This window comes from Notamacropus eugenii, chromosome 4, assembly GCF_028372415.1.
Source record: "Notamacropus eugenii isolate mMacEug1 chromosome 4, mMacEug1.pri_v2, whole genome shotgun sequence".
Lineage (NCBI taxonomy): Eukaryota > Metazoa > Chordata > Mammalia > Diprotodontia > Macropodidae > Notamacropus > Notamacropus eugenii.
Window position 1 is genome coordinate 402,305,801 of NC_092875.1, and position 20,432 is coordinate 402,326,232.

The 20,432-nt window shown below is 38.4% G+C and overlaps 1 protein-coding gene across 18 annotated transcripts in view; it reads left to right on the forward strand.

The window, feature by feature from the left end:
* PDE4D (phosphodiesterase 4D) overlaps nucleotides 1-20,432 on the forward strand; it is a 1,946,032-nt gene that overhangs the window by 1,526,188 nt on the left and 399,412 nt on the right. The window contains exon 1 of one of the 18 annotated variants that reach the window (XM_072599372.1): nucleotides 14,069-20,431. The exons of the other annotated variants lie outside the window; for them this stretch is intronic. Coding sequence (XP_072455473.1) covers nucleotides 20,343-20,431 — 89 coding nt within the window. The 5' untranslated portion in view covers nucleotides 14,069-20,342. Of the gene's footprint in view, nucleotides 1-14,068; nucleotide 20,432 lie in introns of those variants that run through there. 18 annotated transcript variants of the gene reach the window in all.

The following is a 20,432-nucleotide window of genomic DNA, read 5'->3' on the forward strand; positions in this document are numbered from 1 at the left end:
CCAATCAGAAACACTTTATTAATAAATACACCGAGGCTCATTTGTACTGATTTTTCTTCTAAGTAGTAATCAATTGATTAGTATTAAATTCAAAAGAATAATTACTCATTTCATTAGGTTTCATGGGATTTAAAATAGGATGATGCTAAAATGTACTTGAATTTACTTTTAATATGTGTGCATGTGTGTATAATCTAATTAAAGGGTTTTAAATTGGAAAAATATTTAAAGACTGACAACCAATCTTCAAGTCACTGCTGGACTATGAGAATAAGACAGCTTATTTGGCAGTTTACGTGAAAAGGATAGTATTTTGTGCATGAGAAAATCCATTTTCACTCTATTATTGATTGTAAAAATGTATTAAAAAATCACCCAGAGCCATCCCCTGGGCTTGGTGAATTCTTGGTGATTGAGTACTTCTTGCCCTTGCCAAGGGGATACCTTTGCTGCGGGGGGACATAGGCAAGTGATTCAGCGAGGGAGAAGGTTAGCTGAGGGTAAGGGGGAGGTTGGGATACAGAAAAAATGTAACTGAGAGGGTGACTGGCTGCTACTGAAATAGACCTAAGACTTTTTAACTTACAGTGAGACCATGAGCCACATCTTTCCCTCTTCCCCTCGCTGTCACTCGTTCCCCATATCGATAGCTACCACATAATATGATATAAACAGACTGATGAGTGATACTAGTAGGTTAACTGAGAACCAAACACTTGTAAAGTGAGTATTAAGTTTTGTCCCGGACCTTTAACCTCTATAACTAAGTTTTCTTTCTAAATATCCCAACTTCGAAATGCCTATTTTGGAGATTTCTTTAAGGTGATAGATAGATAGATAGATAGATAGATAGATAGATAGATAGATAGATAGATAGATAGACAGACTGACAGACAGAAACATATGGGCAACTAGATGGCACAGTGGATAGAATGATATCTGACCTCAGACACTTACTAGCTCTGTGACCCTAGGCAAGTCACTTAACCCTGTTTGCCTCAGTTTCTCATCTGTAAGATGATCTGGGCAAGGAAATGACAAATCACTACAATTTCTTTGTTCATTACAGTGTCTCTGCCAAGAAAACCCTAAATGGGGTCATAGTCAGACACAACTGAAAATGACTTAACCAAAAATACACTCACACACGTATGTCTCTTTACGCCAATTTCTTTGCAAACCCTAAATTACATTACAATATAAATGCTGGCTTTTGTTAAAATGCTCTTTAATTTTAATCTAATTTCACTTGTAAGAATCTAGAGGTAGATTTAAGATATAATTTAATCTGAAGGACCTTGTCTCCTTGGTAAACACATAGCCAATAGTGCTTACTCAGGGGTTGAATGTGCCTAGTTTCAAGTATCAGTCAGTCAAAAAGAATTTATTAAGTACTCATTATATGACAGGCACTGTGCTAAGTGCAAGGGATACAAAGAAAGGCCAAAAAAAAAAAAAAAAGTCCCTGCTCTCAAGTTCAGCATTTGTCTTATACTTTTTTATATACAAATTCTTCTTTTCTGCATCATTAAGTTTAAATATTAAATGATTCTAAACTCCAACTTTTGTCAGGAAGGAAATCCATTTTCTTGCTTGCGTATACTATGTATGTGAGAAATGTCTATGAATTTTATGTTTCTCCTATACTACGTTCCTTCAATGATTAAAGCAGACTATTTTATTTCATCGTGTGAGATTTTGCCCACATTTCTATCAGAATAAGGGTTTTGAGGAATTGATTGGCTCTGATATATTGGCAACTAGTCAATCATGACAATTAAACAATCTAATTTGATGAATTTTTTTTTTAAAAATAGGCTCTTTCGTTAAATGCATTGACTTAAACATCTGTTTAGAAATTATTTTACTACAGACTAATACCTCTTTTATAGGTACATTTAATGGCCTAATGCAATGTTGACATTCATGAGCTTTTTCCTTTTAGCAAATTAACTTACCCTCATATCTTCAAATGACAAATGAAAATTGATTCATATGAAACAGTCTAATGTATATTAAATTCCCAGAACTCTCAGAAAACATTCAGATGTAGATATGAGAAAGTTAAGTGACAGGTATTGATCCTATTCTACAGGTACAAAAACTAAGACACCTTGGTTTTGCTTAAAGTCATTGATCGAAAAGGAAGAGCCGATTTTGCTTTTTACTTGAATTGTCAAGTGACCTAGTGGATAAAGTCCTGAACAGGAGTCAGGAAGACCTGAATGCAAATCTGGTTTCAGATACTCACTAGCTGTGTGATCCTGAGTGAGTCATTTAACCTCTGTCTGCCTCAGTTTCCTCATCTGTAAAATGGGAATAATCATAGTACCTATTTCACTGAGTTGTTGTGAGGAACAAATGAGATAATAAGTGTAAAGTGCTTAGCACAATGCCTGCCACATAGTGGGTACTATATGTTAGCTGTTGTTTTTATTATTATTATATCTCATTAATAGTGTGAGCCAAGCCTCATCAATGAACATCCAACCAATACTTTCTTCAATGTTTTCTCATCCTGTGCAGATTTAATCTATGTCCTTGCACAAATTCTCCATAGAGAATCTATCTATTAAAGAAAATGAAGGAAACTTTTCTTGACATCCTAATATTTTTGAGATACCGGAGCAGAACTCCAGTTTTCTTTCTGTTTGTTACTCCTCATTCTCACTGTACAAGTAACCCATTGTAACAGCAAGCACCCAGGTATATACAGGAGGGCCTGCTATACAGGTTCTTAGATCTGCTTTTCTAAAAGGAAAGCAACTTTTGAGGGGCCAACAATCTACTTTAATCAAGCACATGTGTCATTCACTTAGTTCAGGGGCGAAAGTCAGCACCCTGAACTTCAGAGAAAATATAGAGGAAATAAAGACCAACAGACAGGGCTTCCAACTATCTGACCATAAGCAATACATACACACACACGCACGCACACACACACACACACACACACACACACACACACACACATACACACATCACTGATCAGCAGACAGATCCAACTGTCTGACCATTACATACATTCATAGTTACCAGAGAGAGAAACACCGACATCTGAGTTTTCAAAGTTGGGGGGCTCCTTAGTCATCCAGGGTCTTGTCTGGCCAAAAAAACACTTGCAATGAGTAAGCCCCAAAGTAAAACCTCACCTCAGAGTATATATGTACTTTTCAGAGCCAGAGGGCATCACAGCCCTTGAGAATCAGTACCTCATTAGAAATTAGCAAAAGGTGTGGGCCTTCCTGCAAAACAAATCTCCTCCACTCAAACTTCCCTTAATGGGCAGGCACATTAATGGATGGGGAAGATCTTTAACTCCTTTAACATTATACCCACCTCACTTTCTGTTCCCATATGTCCTCAATGAGGTTTTTATACTATTTCCTCAAAAGTTGTTGGAGAGTTTCAACCAACATTCTGGTTCTGAATCTCAATACTGTGAACCTTGGGCAAGTCATTCACAACCTCTTTGGGCATCAGTTATCTCATCTGTAAAATGAAGGCTTGGACATATATATGTATGTATATGTCTTGTTTGTACGTTATTTTTCCATGTCTCTCCCACCCACCCCACCCAATTCTTCTTCACTTCTTTGAGAACTTGGATAATATTTTGCCTTCCTTTGTATCCTCAGCACTTAGCACAGTGTCTTGTTGACTTGACAATGGCCACTCTGAGATCCTTGACTTTGCTTCTGTGATCCTGCTTATAACTATCAGATGTCTCTTCATCACTGTTGTTCTTAAAGGAGACCTTGTGTTTTCATTTCCCATTCAGCTTGGTTTCTGGACTTCATCCTGCAAGCTTCACATCACCCTTGAAACTTATACCTTCTCAATCCCTGCTTCCTTTGCGAACCCTTCCTCCCTCTGATTGGAGAAGGTGGAAGGTGGACCTCTGGTGAGGTGAGCTCCTCCCAATATTCTCCCTTTCAAGAGGGTGACCCAGGGCAGTCATCTCATCATTTGCCATCATTTCCCATCTGGCTCACTCCTCTGTATCTCATCATGCCCCTGTACTGTGCTAAGGCCATGGGACATTCAGTGGAAAGAATGCTGGATTGAGAATTTGAGAATCTGGGTTCACATTCTGGCTCTGAGTCTGTGACTTTTAACTCCTTTGAGCTTTAGTTTCCTTATCTATAAAATGAAGGGGATAGACAAGGTAATTTCTGAAGTCCCTTTTACCTTGAAATCTATGATTCTATAACACAGAATATTAAGATATACAAGTATCTCATATCCTAATATGAAAGAATTTAGATGCATAAACAACTGTGATGCCCATTAGACTAGTACAGGAGTGGAGAAGCTGTGACCTCAAGGGCACATGTGGCCCCCAAGGTCCTCAAGTGTGTCCCTTTGAATCCAAACAAGTGCTGCACTTGAGGACCTTGAGGGCTACATGTAGCCTTGAGGTCACAGCTTCCCCATCCCTGGTCTAGGCACTGCAAAATGCTATTCAACCTGTAATGAGGGAAGAGATTATTTTCAGCTTAGAGCATCAGAGAAGGATTCATAGAAGACATAGTACCTGATCAGGGTCTTGAAGGCTGAGAAGGGATTTCAACAAGTAAGAATATCAGTAATATACTCCAAGCATAGAAAGAAGCATAAAGATAAGCGTGGACATTCAAAAGAGAACAAGTAAGTGTTTGTGTCTGGCTGGAGTATAGAATATGTGAAAGGGAACTCAGTGAGATAAGACAGGATAACCAGGCTGTCACCAGAGTGTTTAATGACCTTGCAGGCCAGACTAAGGAGTTCACTCTTCATACACCAAGCAGCGTAAAGAGCAGTTTGGAAAGGTTTTGAACAAAGGGCATCATGCTGGTTATTTTAACTATACATTTCACCTAGCTGATAGCTGCATCTCACTAGACTATAATTCTTCCTAGAAAGGCCTTTCTATTTTTAACTCTTCATTTTCCTTTTCTTGGAAGAATCATGAAGTAATATGTAAGTGATACTTCATGTGGGCAGGGGAAAAAAATTTAAGTTTTTCAAAACTTGAAGTAAATTTAGATTTTGACTAATAGTTTGTGAATACGATGGTATTTCAAACTTAAGTAAAATGTTAGCTAAATTCTGCCAAGGACACTGATTCTTAGGCCAGAAACGACAAATTAAATGTGGTTAAGAAAGGCTACCAGTTCAAGACAAGCTTTATCTCAGAGTTCTGACAGAACCAATGAATGTAACTGCTGAAGCAATATAAAGGATCATTGAAAGGGCATTGGGGAAAGACCAACAAACCATGGAGAAAGGGAGACCCGCAGCTAGAGAAGGGTGTATCATTCTATTTTCAAAAAAGTGAAGAATGTAGAATATGTATACTGTAGGCCTCTGAGCTTGAGTATAATTCTTGGCAAAATTCTAAAACATATCATTAAAGAGGTGGTTGTGAATACCTAGAAAAGGAAACAGTGATCACAATGAATTATCATGGCTTTATCATATAATTCAATCTGAAGAACTTTTCTTAAGCCCTTGGGGATACAAAGACAAAACAAAAATACAGTCCTGGCCTTGAGGAGCTTAACAGAGGCATACAACGTATGGTAACTAACTATGTCTATGTCGTTGGAGAAGGAAGGAGCGCTCATTTGGGTATCACGCCAGATGGATTTTATTTCTTTCTTTCATTCCCCTTCTTTACAGGGTTACTAGATTGGTAGATCATGATGATGTGATAGGTATTTGTTTATCTGGATTTCATGGAAACAGGTAATAAAGTAGTTCATGACGTCCTTGTAGACAAGGTGAAATAATATAGTCTAGTAGATGAAAATACAGTTGGGTGAATTCTAAATTGGTTTAGTAGCCAGACTTGAAGTATAACCATTAATGAGTCAATGTCAGTTTGGAAGAAGACCTCTAGTGGATCACCCTGAAATCTGTCCTTAGCCCTGTGCTATCTGTTTGTTTTGGTTTTTTTTTTTTTTTTTCTGTAAAGTCCAGTTTGCAAATGACACAAAGCTGAGAGGGATACCCAACACCGAGGCTTCAAAAAACATCTTGAGAGGCTAGAACAGTGGGCAGAGTCCAAAAATGTGGTATTTAATCATGATGAATGGAAAACTTACTTCTTGAGTACCAAAAAAATGAATTTCACAGGTACAGGATCAGGGAAACATGACTACATAGTCTGTGTATACTATGAGAGAGAGAGGGAGAGAGAGAGAGAGAGAGAGAGAGAGAGAGAGAGAGAGAGAGAGAGAGAGAGAGAGAGAGAGTATGTGTGTGTGTGTGTGTGTGTGTGTGTAGTCAACAGAGAGGAAGTTTTAAGAACATGGGATGTAGTATTCCTGTTGTAGTTTGCCCTGGACGGATCATACCTGGAGTATTAAACTCAATTAGTACTGCCTAGTAAGCTAATAAACTGGAGAAGGACATGGCAAACCACTCTAGTATCTTTGCCAGGAAAACTTCGAACCTCTGATCAGGCCATGAAGAGTTGGACACAACTGAAAATGACTGAACGATAACAATATTCTAATCGCTAACATCTACACAGTGCTTTAAGGTTTGTAAGACACTTTACAGTTACTATCTCTTCTAATCCTTACAATAACTGGGGGTGAGGGGAAGTGGCACTAATATCCCTGTTTCACAGGTGAGGAAACTGAGGCAGATAGAAATTAAGTGATTTGTCCAGACCCACTGGAAAGTGTGTGAGACCAGATTAACTCAGGACTTCCTGACTCTAGGTCTAGCATTTATCTGCTACACCAATTAATTGCCTCTAGATTCTGTGGCATTGACAAGCTGGCAAAAGCCCATAGGAATGCAGCCAGAGCAATGGAGAATTGCACAGAAAGTATTTGAAGGAAATGGCCGTGTTTTCTCAAGGGAAGAGAAGATTTGGAGAGTAGAAGTCAAGAGGATAGTTGAGGGAAAAGGAAGACAGGGAGACAGAAGATTACTGTGTTCAAATATTTGAAGTGCTATGTATAAAAGAGGGATTGGACTCATCCAATCTTGAGCCCAGCCAGCAGTTCTGGGATCAGTGGTTAGCGTTCCAGAGGGGCAAGTTTAGGCTTGAGGTAAGGAAAAAAAGTCTAACAATTAGATTTGACTTTTTGGATATGAAAGGGTTCCCTTGGTAGCTAATAGGTTCTCCATCACTGGAGGTTTTTTATTTGCTGTTCAGGTACCAAATGACTTCTGAAGTCCCTTTCAGGTCAGATAACATCAGTGTTTTTGATGGAAACGTGGGGAAAGGTCTTGATATGATCATTTTTTTCATTGTTCGGATAGTGCATTTGTTAACCCTAGAAAAACTGGGATTTAAGAATAATTTGAAGAACCAAGCTGTGTCAATGGATTCAGTGTTTTTTTGTTTGTTTGTTTTTTAATTGATGAGGCAAAAAAAAAAATAGGAGTTAGTGGGCGGAAAAATTTTATTTCGAAGTAAAATAATTATATTTTTTGTATCAATTGACACACTTGTTTTTCTTAGGATAAAATTCAATTTCTAGGATGGAAGATGGGACAGCAGGTGACAGGAAAAAATGGCTACTGGCTTTTTAGATTAAATTAAATTTTTGCCTTCAAAAATTGTATTTTTTTTCTGTGATTCTGTGATCAGTAATCAGTAATATATCAAAGTACGTAGCAGTGCAGCATTCTAAGAGTAATACATCCACAACACTTCTAGTACCAGCTCAGCTGAGGGAACAAAACAGCTGACTTCCTTTCAGCCTGGAAATTGAGAAGATTTCCCTTAGACTTGCCCTTTGGCACTGACCTTTGTTCCTTTGCAGTCAAGGACCTTACTCTGACTCCTTCCTCTGGGCCATGACTCCGGGGGATAGAAGGAGCTGTCTAGACTCCATCAGTGTCTCCTTACTCACACTCTGGTGGTCATCTAAGTCTCAGTTTAATATAGAATCACAAGTTTCTCAGGTTCTAATATATCTAAGCCCTGGGGCCCCATGACCTTTGTCTTAGCTCAGCACATTTCCATTTGAATGTGAATTCAAAAGGCTTCTAGGATGATTTCTACTTAAAACCCAATCAAAACAATGAGAGTAGGACTGAGGAAGCCACTTATAATTTTATTTTAAACAAGAGATGTTTTTAAGGAATAATCTGATTCAAGGACAGCATTTATGGTATTAAAGTAGACTTTTAAACTAGAAATTAACACAGATCCTTATATGGCTTTCTCATGAAACATCTTGTTCTTCTGATTTGGAAAAGCTATTTCTTTCTAATATGGTCTGTATTGATTCACCAGGCATTTATTTAACACAAGCCAAGGTTCAAATGTGAAATCCTCCAGAACGAACTCATTGTACCCTAAGGCTCTGACCTCTTCTCTGTGACTCTCTTGCATTTCCTCCTCTTTCACTGAATTCCCTTTCTAGGGGGCTGCTCTCTAACCACAGCCAGAAGTGTTTGGTAATCATTTGCATGAGCTCTTCAATTTCTAGAAGACTAAAATTAGGTTTCTCCTGCTGCCTTTGAGATATCAGTTGCCCTTGACAGGGGATCACCATCCAATAAGAAGGGGGAGTATATCAACTTTGACTTTTGCAGTCTGCCCCTCAGCAACCATAGGAGAAAGTTGGACTCATAAAAGCAGCTCTGTTCCATTTGTTAGAGAAGAAGCATTTATTTCCTGATGGTGGTCACTTTGCCCAAGTGCTTCTTTGATATAAGAGCAGAGACACCCAATGGTAATTCCCCTTCCTAGTTGATGAATGTCATAACATGGGTGTCTCCAACATCAGTAACCTTGGAATGTGGTAGGCCAATGAGTACAAAAATTAACAGCCAGTATAATCTCAGATCATGCTCTCATACTACAGAGGTGAGAGATGTGACCTGAAAATCAGCAAAATCTGGGTTCAGATCCTCTGTCTGACTCATACTGTTTGTGTAATGCTTCTCTGCTATCAGCAACCCTATAAACCGATAAGGTGCAGAGAGTGTGCCAACCTGCATTGATAGAGGGAGTTTCCTCGCCTGGGAATTCTCCATACAAGAGAAGTCACAGGTCCAGTAGATATCCCCTATCAATAAGTCAAGTCAACCAAACAATAAACATTTTTAAACACCTACTATAAGCCAGGCATTGTGCTTAAACGTTAGAGTTACAAAAAGAGTCAGAAGACTATCCCTGCCCTGGAGGAGCTTACAATCTAATGGGGAAGGGGAAACATGCTAACAAATTTATACAAAGCAAGCTATATACAGCATAAGTAGGAAATAATTAACTGAGGGAAAGCACTATAAGTGTGTAAATCACATTTACAATTACCTCACTGAACCCAAACTTAGAGTATTCAGAGAAATACGAAAGCAGATGGCCAAAAATAATTTTTCAGCAACGTCCATCGTCAATATCTCTTCTCCTGTGAATGACTGTTCCACTTGTCCTCTGCGTTGCCTTTTACTTTTATAATTGCTGATATTCCTACTCCAGAAAGGCAGTGGATAAATGCCAGGCCTGGAGTCAGGAAGATTCCTCTTTGTGAGTTCAGATCTGGCCTCTGATGCTTACTAGCTTTGTGACTCTGGGTAAGTTACTTCACCCTGTTTGTTTCAGTTTCCTCATCTGTAAAATGAGCTGGAGAAGAAAATAGCAAACCACTCCAGTATCTTTTCCAAGAAAACTCCAAATGGGATCATGAAGAGATAGACATGACTGAAAAAATGACCAAACAGCAACTGCTATAGAAACAGAAAATTTTTGCAATTCATCTACTCCCTGAAGCAGAAAGCAATTTTAAAATCACAGCTAGACACTTGATATATTCAGGGGAATTTCTTTATAATGTATAAGCCCTATTAGGATCTTGAGATCAGAGAGCTAGAACTAGGAGGGGCCTCAGAGGCCCATTTAGTGCACCTCCTTCATTTTACTGAAATTGAGATCCAGGGAAATCAAATGAGTTTGCCCCTGGGTATACAGGGAGTAAGCAGTCAGAGGTAGGATTGGCACCTGGGCTCAGTAAGTCTAAAGCAAGCACTTGTTCCACCCATGTTATAATAATTCAACATTGCCAAAGGAAACTCCAGATTAGTAATATGGTAAATAAGAGTTCCTGGATTATTTCTAAGGCATCCTTAGTGAGTTCCTATTGTGGACACTGAGAATTATAGCTCAGTCAATATTTTTAGTCTTGATTTTTACTGTCCTATTAGGCTTAATAATACCTCACATTTGCATGGGGCTTTGTGATTTTAGAAGTTTTCAGATTCATTATCTCTCTCATCTGGTTTAATATGGAATATTCTCATCTCTTAAATGTCACATTCTTCCACTGATGCTATTTGATTTTGAATGATTGAACACTATGAACTCAGAGGAATCAAAACTGTAGTTGTCTCAAAGGGCAATGAAAAGGCACATGGTAGGTGCTGAGACAAAAGCATATTACAGGGAAAACTTGACCATGAAAAATGACCTAATGTATATTATCAAGAGCTTACATGGCTAGAAAATCAAATGGATCAAACAGGTTTGTTTTCTTTCTAAAATGAGAAGCAATAGATGTACATTCTGAAAGTTACCTTGGTACCTCCCCTTCTACACCACAACCTTCCCTAATATCAGATTAACCAGAGTGCAGGATGACCAGTGAATTTGACTAATATTGCACAGGAAGTAAATAATAGAAACAGAATTTTAACTTAGGTCTTCTTTTTCAAATCCATTGTTATTTTCACTCACTATTTGTTGCTTCTTCTGTCTGACTTGACTTCTTTCTTTCCTCTGCTAGAAAACTCACCTTCCTAAATTACCAAATTGGCAAACCCTGATCAAGAATCAGGGGTGATCTGTTTTATCAGACATATCAGACATTCCTTATCCTGGATTTCAAGGCCCTTCAACAACTATAATCTCTCTTGACCTACCTAATTTTATTTCTCACTGTTTTCCAACATGAGCTCTCCCCTCCAAGGCAAGCTTTCCCCAAGCTTGCCACTTTCCAGTGCTCATTCATGCCTCCTTCATTCTGCTCCTTCTCTTATATAGTTTACCAGTACACTTCTTTCAGAGCTTAGATTAAACTTCCCCTCTTTCCAGAGCTCACCTCCACTTCCAGTTAGAAAACATCAAGAGAAAGGTGTCACAGAGGTGACTCTCACTCCTAAGAGCCCCTAAGCACCTGCCCAAGGCTGTCAAATTCAGCACCCCCCAATCCTCTGAACTTGAACTCTGCATCTCTCCCACCAGCCCACGTGTTACTCTGCATCTGCCCCTAATTTAACCTCAGTTTTTCTTGGAGGTGATTTGTCATCTGACTTCCACTCCACTCAGCAGAAAGCAACAACCTGTCAATAGCGTCTATCTCTGTGTCTGTTTCTCGCCTCTGCCCTCCCATTTTTCTTTGTCTCTCCCTCCTCTCCCCTCTTTCTCTCCCTCTCCCTTTTCCTTACTTCCTTTCTCCCTCTTTTCATTTTTCCCCACTTCCTTCTCTCCCTTCTCTCTTCTCCCTCCCCCTCTCTCTTTCTCTATCTTTCCCCCTCTTTTTCTCTCTTCTATTTCTCCTTCTCTCTTTCCCTGTGTCCTTCTCCCTCCCCTTTCTCTTTATCTTTCCCCCTCTCTTTTTCTCTCTTCTCTTCTCCCCTTCTCTCCTTCTCCCTGTCCCTTGCTCTTTTGCCAAGTAAATAGCTAATAAGTGATGAAGCCAGGACTATGCCCCAGGATAAAATATGTTGTAGAAATAGCATTGGAAAGACTGATAAGGAAATATACCCCCCTCTTTTTTGGTTACACAGGCAGTAGGTCACAGATGTGGAATGAATCACAGGTTTTCAGACATGTTCATACTGTTGGCTTGTTCTCCTAAACTGAACCCTGTTATAAAATGCTTCTGTTGGGGGTGGGAGGGTCCTAGGAAAGAACAGTAATAAAACCTTTAGACACTTTTTTTTTCTTTAAAAGATGAAGCATAGGCTTGAGAAACCTGAATTCTAGTCCTGGCCCTACTGCAAGCTCACTCTATGACCTTAGCCAAGTCACTTTGCCTTATGGGACTTTCCTTAAACTTCCAAATGAGAGGGTTGGACTGGATCACCTCAAAGTTCTCAGATCCTTTCTTGCAATGATTCTGACTGTTCTTCTGTCTATATCACAGTCTTCTTACATGCCTAAAAATGTTATAACAAATATTTCCCTGCCCCTTTTCTATTTATATGAAGGAATACCAGATATGGTCATGGAGAAAACTTCTTGGCACCAATTGTTAATGCATGAAATGGTTTGTTTTTATTTAGAAATTCTTTGGTAGTTTGTTTTTTGCTTTGGTGTTTATTGGATTTTGTTTGTTTTTTAATTTTTTTTTTTTTTTTTTGCTTTTTTTCTCTTCTCCCTGGAGAATCTTTTGGTTTCTCTGTCTGGTAATTCCATCACTTCTTGGCTATTTGTTAAAATATTTCTTAAAGGCCTAAGGGGCCATGTGCATGCTTATTTGGTAGGGAGTCGGCATTCCTAGTAACATGTGCTACTGTTAAGGCTGTGAAATGTTTTCTCTTTAAACAACCTGTTTTCAGGAACTCATAACTTGTTGGAAAATAAAATGGAAATTTTCTAAATTTAGTGAGGCCACTATTGGTGAAAGAAAAAGTTTGAGAAGAAGGCTGTCAGTTATTTTTAGTTATTTTTTTCCTTTCAATTTTTCACATTTTATGTTCCTATAAACAAGGTTCATATTAGGACATAATACAAACATGTGCGTCCTTTCTCTCTGCATTGTTTCTGATCTGCTCAGAATAATTAAAAGGATTACCTTAGAACTGACTATTTTAAAATATAATTTATGGCTCTGTTTCAAGGAAATCATTTTAACATGTAAGAAAAAGCTATCAATGTTTCTGGGAATACTAGCCAAAATTACACCTAGTGACTAGATGTCACTTTTTTTTCCTCCACTGTTCAGATTTTTGAATATATAAAATAAGTGACAGAGTTAATTAGTAATTTTTTTTATTAAAAGGCGAAGAACCATTTTCACCTTTGAGGTAAAATGAATGTTATTCACACAGGATAGTTTAAAAGATTAAATTTCATTCAGTTCAAAGACCTGTTCTATAATCAGAGTTTAGAGAGACAAAAAATGAAACATCCCCTGCCCTCAAGAAGCTTGTATTCTGTCAGAAAAACTGAATATATGACTATGAGAGATTGTTGTCCTTGCCCTTTGTCCTTCATTCTCAAAGAGGACCAATGACATCACAGGGGGACATTTTGACTTGCCTGTGAATTGGATATAAGTGAGACTGAGCTATTCAAAGTCTCTCTCTCTCTCTCTCTCTCTTTCTCTCTCTCTCTCTCTCTCTCTCTCTCTCTCTCTCTCTCTCTCTCTCCAGAGCCATCTGAGTCCAGAGGCCAGACAAAAGTTAGGACAACTGAGGATGGCCCTGGGGCACAGTGGGTGACCTAGGCCTATCTAAATTAAGGTTTTTCCCAGGCCTCAGTCTGTCCCTTTAAATGTCTGTGACTATAAGAGATAAGGGCTATCTTAGAGAGTTGCCTAAGGCTCAGAGAATTTTACTTGTCAAGTGCAGACAGCAAGCTAGTAACTGTAAGAGGCTAGATTTGAACGCAGGCTTTTCTCACTCTAAAGGCCTGCTCTTATAAAATAAAGTAGGTTTAATCCTTAGGGATTACTGATAGTATAAAAAGAAATGCCATTGGCGCTAGGTGGCACCATAACGCACAGAGCACTGGATCTGAAATGAGAAACCTGAAAGCAAGTCCAGTAAATTGTAGGATTCATGATAGCACCTAACTGCCAGGGTTGTTGTTAGAATCAAATGAGATAATGTTTGTAAAGTGCTTAGCACAGTGCCTGATATTCAGTCAGCCAATAAATACCAGTGCCTTCTAATGTTTCAGTGGGTTGTTTTTCAGTGAGATCCAACTCCTTGGGATCCCATTTGGGGTTTTCTGAGCAGAGATACTGGAGTGGATTGCATTTCCTTCTCCAATACTATATGTAATGTTAGCTGTTTATTGTTGTAGTTGTAAAAAAACAACTAATTTTTTTTGTCAAATTAAAAACCCAGAGTTTTGATGGTTTGTTATTGTTGTTTGATTAAGGAATTAATTAATTAATTAAGGAATAGCCCTGTGATAAGCCAGGGACTTCTAGTTTATTCTTCAATCAGAATAATATTGATATTTCTGGTTTTGTTTCATTTGACAAGCAACAACCATCACTTTGGGGGGAATAAAAAGAGGAATTAAGCAAAAAGAAATATTAAATCAGTCGATAGACATGTTTTAAATGCCTACTGCATCAGGCATTAAGCTGAGAGCTAAGGATGCAAAGAGAGGGAAAAGACAATCCCTACCCTTAAGGAACTTACAGTGTGATGGAGGAGAAGATAAGCAAACAAATATGTACCAGCAAACTAGATACAGAATAAACAGGAAATAATTAAAATAAGGAAGGCGCTAGAATTAAGAAGAACTGGGAAAAGATTCCTGTAAATGAGATTTAGCTGGGATTTACAGAGTGCTAGGTGGTGCCATAGTGAATGGAGCACTGGGTCTGACTTCAGGAAGACTCATCTTCCTTACTTCAAATTTGGCCTCAGACCCTTACTAGCTGTACAACCCTGGGCAAATCACTTGATTCTGCCTCAGTTTCCTCATCTGTAAAATGAGCTGGAGAAGGAAATGGCAAACCACTCCAGTATCTCTGCCAAGAAAACCCCAAATGGGGTCACAAAGAGTTAGACACAACTAAACAAGAACTAAAGGAAACTAACGTTATTTTATCTGATGGATTATTCCCTTAAAATTGTGTAGGATCCCAGACTCATAGATTTAGAGAGAAAAGGGAATTCAGAGGTCATATAGTCCAAACCCTTTATTTTATAAAGAAACAGAGGCCAAAAAGAGGGGAAATGGCCTGTCCAAGTTCATGAGTAATAATTAATAGAGGTTAGATTCACAGTCAGGTTCTTTGACTCCAAAGTCAATGCCTTTTCCAATTGCAAAGGATATAAAAGTAGGAGGATATAATGTAAACATCTGAAGCCTTTGCTTTTTGATAATCCTGGTTGCTCTGCAAGGTAACATCCTTGGGAATATTCTTTTCCTTCCATTTCAGCTACACATCAGTAGGGTCTGAGAGGACAATCCGATGCTACATTTCTTCATAGATATCATCCTGGGAGAAGAGACTATTTCCTCTTCTTTTGTCCCATTTGTAGAAAACTGGAGAGAGGTTTGGAGAGGGTGGGACTTGCTGGGAACAGTTTATTTGACTTAAATTCTGAGACCTACAGAATCAAAGATGAATGTTTTAGAAATTCAAAACCACAAACCTAGTTGGGAATACTTTGAAGATGTTCATTCATCTTGGTAAGAATTCAAGGGTCAAAGGTATATAAACACACAAATCCTGACTGTATTTTTATGACATCACTGCCCTTTTCCAGACAGAGATGCAGACTCTTATATTGGGTGTTTAGAAACTTGGATACAGTTACACATCCCTTCAAAATACGGCTGAATTGAGCTCTAAATTAAATAAACAAACCTTGTATTTTGCAAGTATACTTAGAAACAATGCATATTTATCTGTTGACTGGGGTTTAGCTGTGTATAACCGTCAGATTGGCACTGGAAATGCTTTGCAGTTGATTATGGGCATTAGTTAGTATAATGAAGACCCTTGCTTCACAAATCCATTTCCTGCGCTGAGTAAATACTGGGCCTAATATCCACTTGCCTACAAGGCCTCTTGTCTGTTTTTTGTGACAGAATCCATTAGGGCTATTTGTTGCAGAGTGGGTAGCTAGCTTGACTGAGACTCAGGAAGGCCTGGTTTTCCAGATCTTACCTCTAACACATAGACAATTCATTCCCTTTCCACCCCTGTGAAAGACTATACCTCTATCAGGATACGCATAGTTACTGTAATGACAGTCACAGGTAGCACACCTGAGGACTGCTGCTGTCAATGATGACCTATTTCCCAGCATTTTTGGAGGGTTGAACGAGGTAAAGTATTAGAAAGTGATTTGTACCTTTCAAATGGCTATATGAATGCCATTTATTTTCATTTAAATTTTTTATGTATTTTTGAAAATTTTTTGATATTTTATTTTCCTTTGTCATTGTCACTTATTTTCAGAAAGCCTCTCACAATGGGGGTTTGTCAAATTATTTTTTAATTGTGTGTTTCTAGATGATACCCAAATATAGGCAGAGTTCAGTTTCTCATTATCTGTCATGCACCACTATTCACCACTATTTCATAATAAGGCATTACCCTCAAACCCATCTTTCTGCCTGTTTTGGTTTCCTGAGGCAATATATTTCAACATAACCAACCCCTCCAGGGTCACCCAGCCTTTTGTCCCCTGAAGTTCTGGTAAAGACAAAAATCTCCTACTTTCCCCTTTTTTCTAATGATAATAATACTAGTCCAGAGGCCTGTTTCTAAGGAAATTATGTGTAGGATGTTTGGAAATCCTGCCCTGCCCCACCCTCCACTTATTTTTCCTTATGAGAATAAATTTGCAACACGGCAACTTATTATTTTTTCTGTTTTATTTTTTGCAAGGGATCTTTCTGTTGGGCAAATCCTAGATGAGATCTTTCTCATCTAAGTACCTTGGGCAAGGTTTGACAGTTACACCCCTTTGGGTGTTGTTGCCCCATGGCAGATTTGAACTTTCATTGCCATACTTGTGACTCTCTCTTTATCACAAAATGAGTATCTACATTCCGTGGAGAATGGAGTTTTCTGGCATTAGTGATATGTGTATACTATAAGAAAATGTCTCATTGGACCCTCCTCCTAGAGCTGACTTCTGTCTTGAGTCTTCTCTCTCCTCTTGGATCCCAGAAACCATATTTGTATCATCAGTTGTACTGTACAGTGTCATGCACTTGGGAAGAGCTTAATGCATGGTCCTTGATTGACTGGTCACTTTGTGACAGCGGTTGACTCATATCCAAAGTCCTACAGAATTTAAAAGATAGAGTGGATACCCTATTTACCAAACTGTGTTACAGGAGAACAAAACAGGATATATTTTAGATATTTAGGAGAGCTTTGGACCTTTACCATTAGAAGCTACTTTTCCCAAGTTTCTTATATTTGGTTTGGATTTTGAGGGGAAAAAATATTGTCCTTGTATACAGAATAGGTCTCTCTGTCCACTCAACCCTGTGTTTATTAAAGTCCCTAAGGAAAATAAATGCTTTAAAAGTTGACAGTATTCTAAGTAATCAAAATATTTATACTTCTTATCATTTGTCACTCTTGGTACCCACAAAGTAGAGCTTAAAAACATCTGATTGGAACCCCAATGAAGGCAAAACTGTGGCTTGGGAAAATACCTTTTTGTTTTCCTTTTAGAATTTTTTTCCAGTTGCATCAATTCTCATGATTTTTCAATGATCCAGACAGTTTCTGAAAAAAATAATGGCATTATTTATATTTGAAATCAAAGCTTAGCTTTCCTCATGAGTAATCTCAATGGCAAGTAGCTTATTTCTATGACCTTGTTGAGACCTGGCAACTTGAGAGAGATTATGTGTGATGTTATGAAAGAGATGGGAAGAGGAGGGGGACAGTAATTAGAAAAATGGATAATGATTATTGGGAAAGGCTTTGTTCTTTTACCCAGTTTCTCATTAGGAGAAAATCAGCCAAGCTCCTATTTCCTTCCCATAATTTCATATTAGTAGCTATGTTTTGATCTTGGTTAGCTGTTCACCAGGTCTGCTTTCTAGAAGCAATTCGAAAGAAGTAACATATTTGGCAATCAAAATAGAAGCAACTCAACCTTTTTCCTGAGCTCTCTATTCCTTTTTGAGAAATAAGAACATGTTTCTTTCTATGTCTTCCTTCTGGGTGTTATAGACTCATATTTTATAGGTAGTGGTTAACCATTCATATCTTAATTAGTATTAAAGTCTTTACACAACACTTAATGCATAGTCCCAGACACCAAGATAACTAGTTATTATTCAAAAAAATGCCCTTCCTTAAGGCTCATATTACCAAGAAAAATAAAATTATAATAACAGTGTAAGAAGTATTTTTTGCTTTTGTTTATTTCTCACATTAGTCAAATGAGGTACAATCTTCATTATTAGAAGACTTTAATGTGTCTACCATCTACTCAATATAAATAGTTTTTTGTGTATATGTTGAGGCCGAAGGAGGTTGTTTGCTGTGGTTGTGTGTGTGTGTGTGTGTGTGTGTGTGTGTGTGTGTGTTTGGTTCAGAACTGATTTCACTATTGTGGGGTACAATTTCTGTAGAAACCCATTCCACTTTTAAAAATCACCTGGGGTAGTGAGAAGTTAAGTGATTTGCAGACTGTCACAGAATCGGCATGTGTCAAAGACAGGATCTGAACCCAGGTTCTTGACTGCTAGGCTGGACATCTAATGGGATGCCTCTCAGTAACCATTTATGAATTATTAAAATGGAGATGCTTACATTTTGAAAAAAGAAAGGAATTAGTCCATCTTTGGTAGACCAGGACTTGTTTTTGTGTCTCTTTTCCTTTTTCAGTACTCTCACAGTATACCAGAACTTCCTTGCTCCTGATTTCATGTTGCTTCGTTTCCAATGAATGTTGTCTGGTTCAGTGGAAAGGATACTGGAAACAGAGGTAGTCTGTGGACCTGCGTTCAAATTCTGTCTCTGCCATTTACTACCTATATAAGCATGAGCAAGTAGCTTTACCTTCTTGGGTCTCATTTTTTTATCTGTAAAATGAATCTGAACTAAATCATTTCTGAGATCCTTTCTATGGGAGATGTCAATGGATAAACGAATGCACATGGTATTTTCATTACAGATGTGTTACCATTTCCAGGGATGTTTGCTTTTTATTGGAGGAAATAGGTCAGAATCTAAGTTAGTAACCTTACTTAGTACCTAGATATATCTAACACAAAGGAATAAAGTGATACAGTATTATGCAGGATGACTCCCTCCCTAACACTCCCCAGTATATCATGTATGCAATTTCCTACTCTGCCAATATTTGAATCCAACCATAATTAGGAGCTAAAAGGATAAAGGGGAAACATTTGTGGGAAGGTAAAATTTCTTAATTGGGAAAAGGGAATAACCTACAAGATGGGTGAAAACACAGGTACTTTTAAGAACCAGGCAATATATGATCCTGGTCTTAGTTACTAAGGGAATTAGGGGAACAGGTTTTTAATATATAAGAGAGGAGGGGAAACTATTTGAATTAGGCAGAGAGTGTTCACTGCCTTCAAGCTTACCTGATTGTGGATTTACTACAGTCCAGAGGAGGTTAAATGACTCTTCTACATTCCAGTCCACTCTAATCTTATCCAAGAGAAGTGGAGCTATTTCTTAGTTTACAACTGAGGTCACTAGCAGGATGGTGTTTGAGCTGGGGGTTGATGGAATGATGTGCTATTAATGTGATCTGTCACCCTATGAAATCCCCAGGCTAAACAAGCACCTTAGTGATTTTATTAGATTTCTTGGTGCCTGCCTGTATTGCCTCTTAAAATGTTCCTACCACCAATTAATTTGGACTTAGTAAAAATAGGGAGAAGTTTTGTTTGCCTTTATTAGTCACATAATCTGAAAGAAAGCATTTTTAGAAAGTTTAAAGCTGCCAAGGTATAGGAAATGGGTCTTAGTTATCCAAGACTGCCCCTGTAACACTATAACATTCCCAGAGATATCGCTTGCTTGAGAAAAAAGTCTGAAAGTGACCTGGCTGTTTGCATTCTCACATAGACTTTGCCGATAGTCAGAGTACCTACTGGTGTTTCTCAGAGCAGTAAACCAGTTTTTAAAAAAATGTGGTGATTCACTACATAAGCAGACTGTAAGACTGGCATAAATGAAGGTGATATCATATGAAGTTCAGGTCATCCCCATCATGATTCTGAAAGAGAAGTCATCTGTTAATTTCACTTTTCAAGGTTCACACTGAATTTACAGGTTCACCTGACCATACCTTTGGCCTTCTGGGTTTTTTTTTTTCTCTGCTTTTCAGAGGTAGACTGTGACTTTATTCTTTAATCAGTTATATTTAAAAACAAATTTGGAAAGGAGTGTTTCTCACATTAACAATGAGATAAGGACTTGGGATGGAGCAATCCCTGTTGCAAAGAGAAAGTGTCATGCAGCAGGAAATCCTGGTTATCCCTTCCAGCCTCTAAGCAGAGCTGAGCAGGCTACCTCTCTGGCAAAGCAGCTCTGCCTGTCATGCAGAGGAAACTCCCTTACTCAGGGAGTAAGTACTTCAGTTACAAGTACTTCATTCGGGCATAGGGGCCCTGACCAACTATAGGGCCAGCCACCATCTGCGAGTGACCATTTCTTCGAGTTGTTTTGGAACTATTTCTACAAATGGCTTTTGTCTCAGATCCTCTTGGAGCCTCAATTCCCCGTCTGTCTCCACGATCCAAAATGAGATTATATTTCTCCAAATCCTACAGG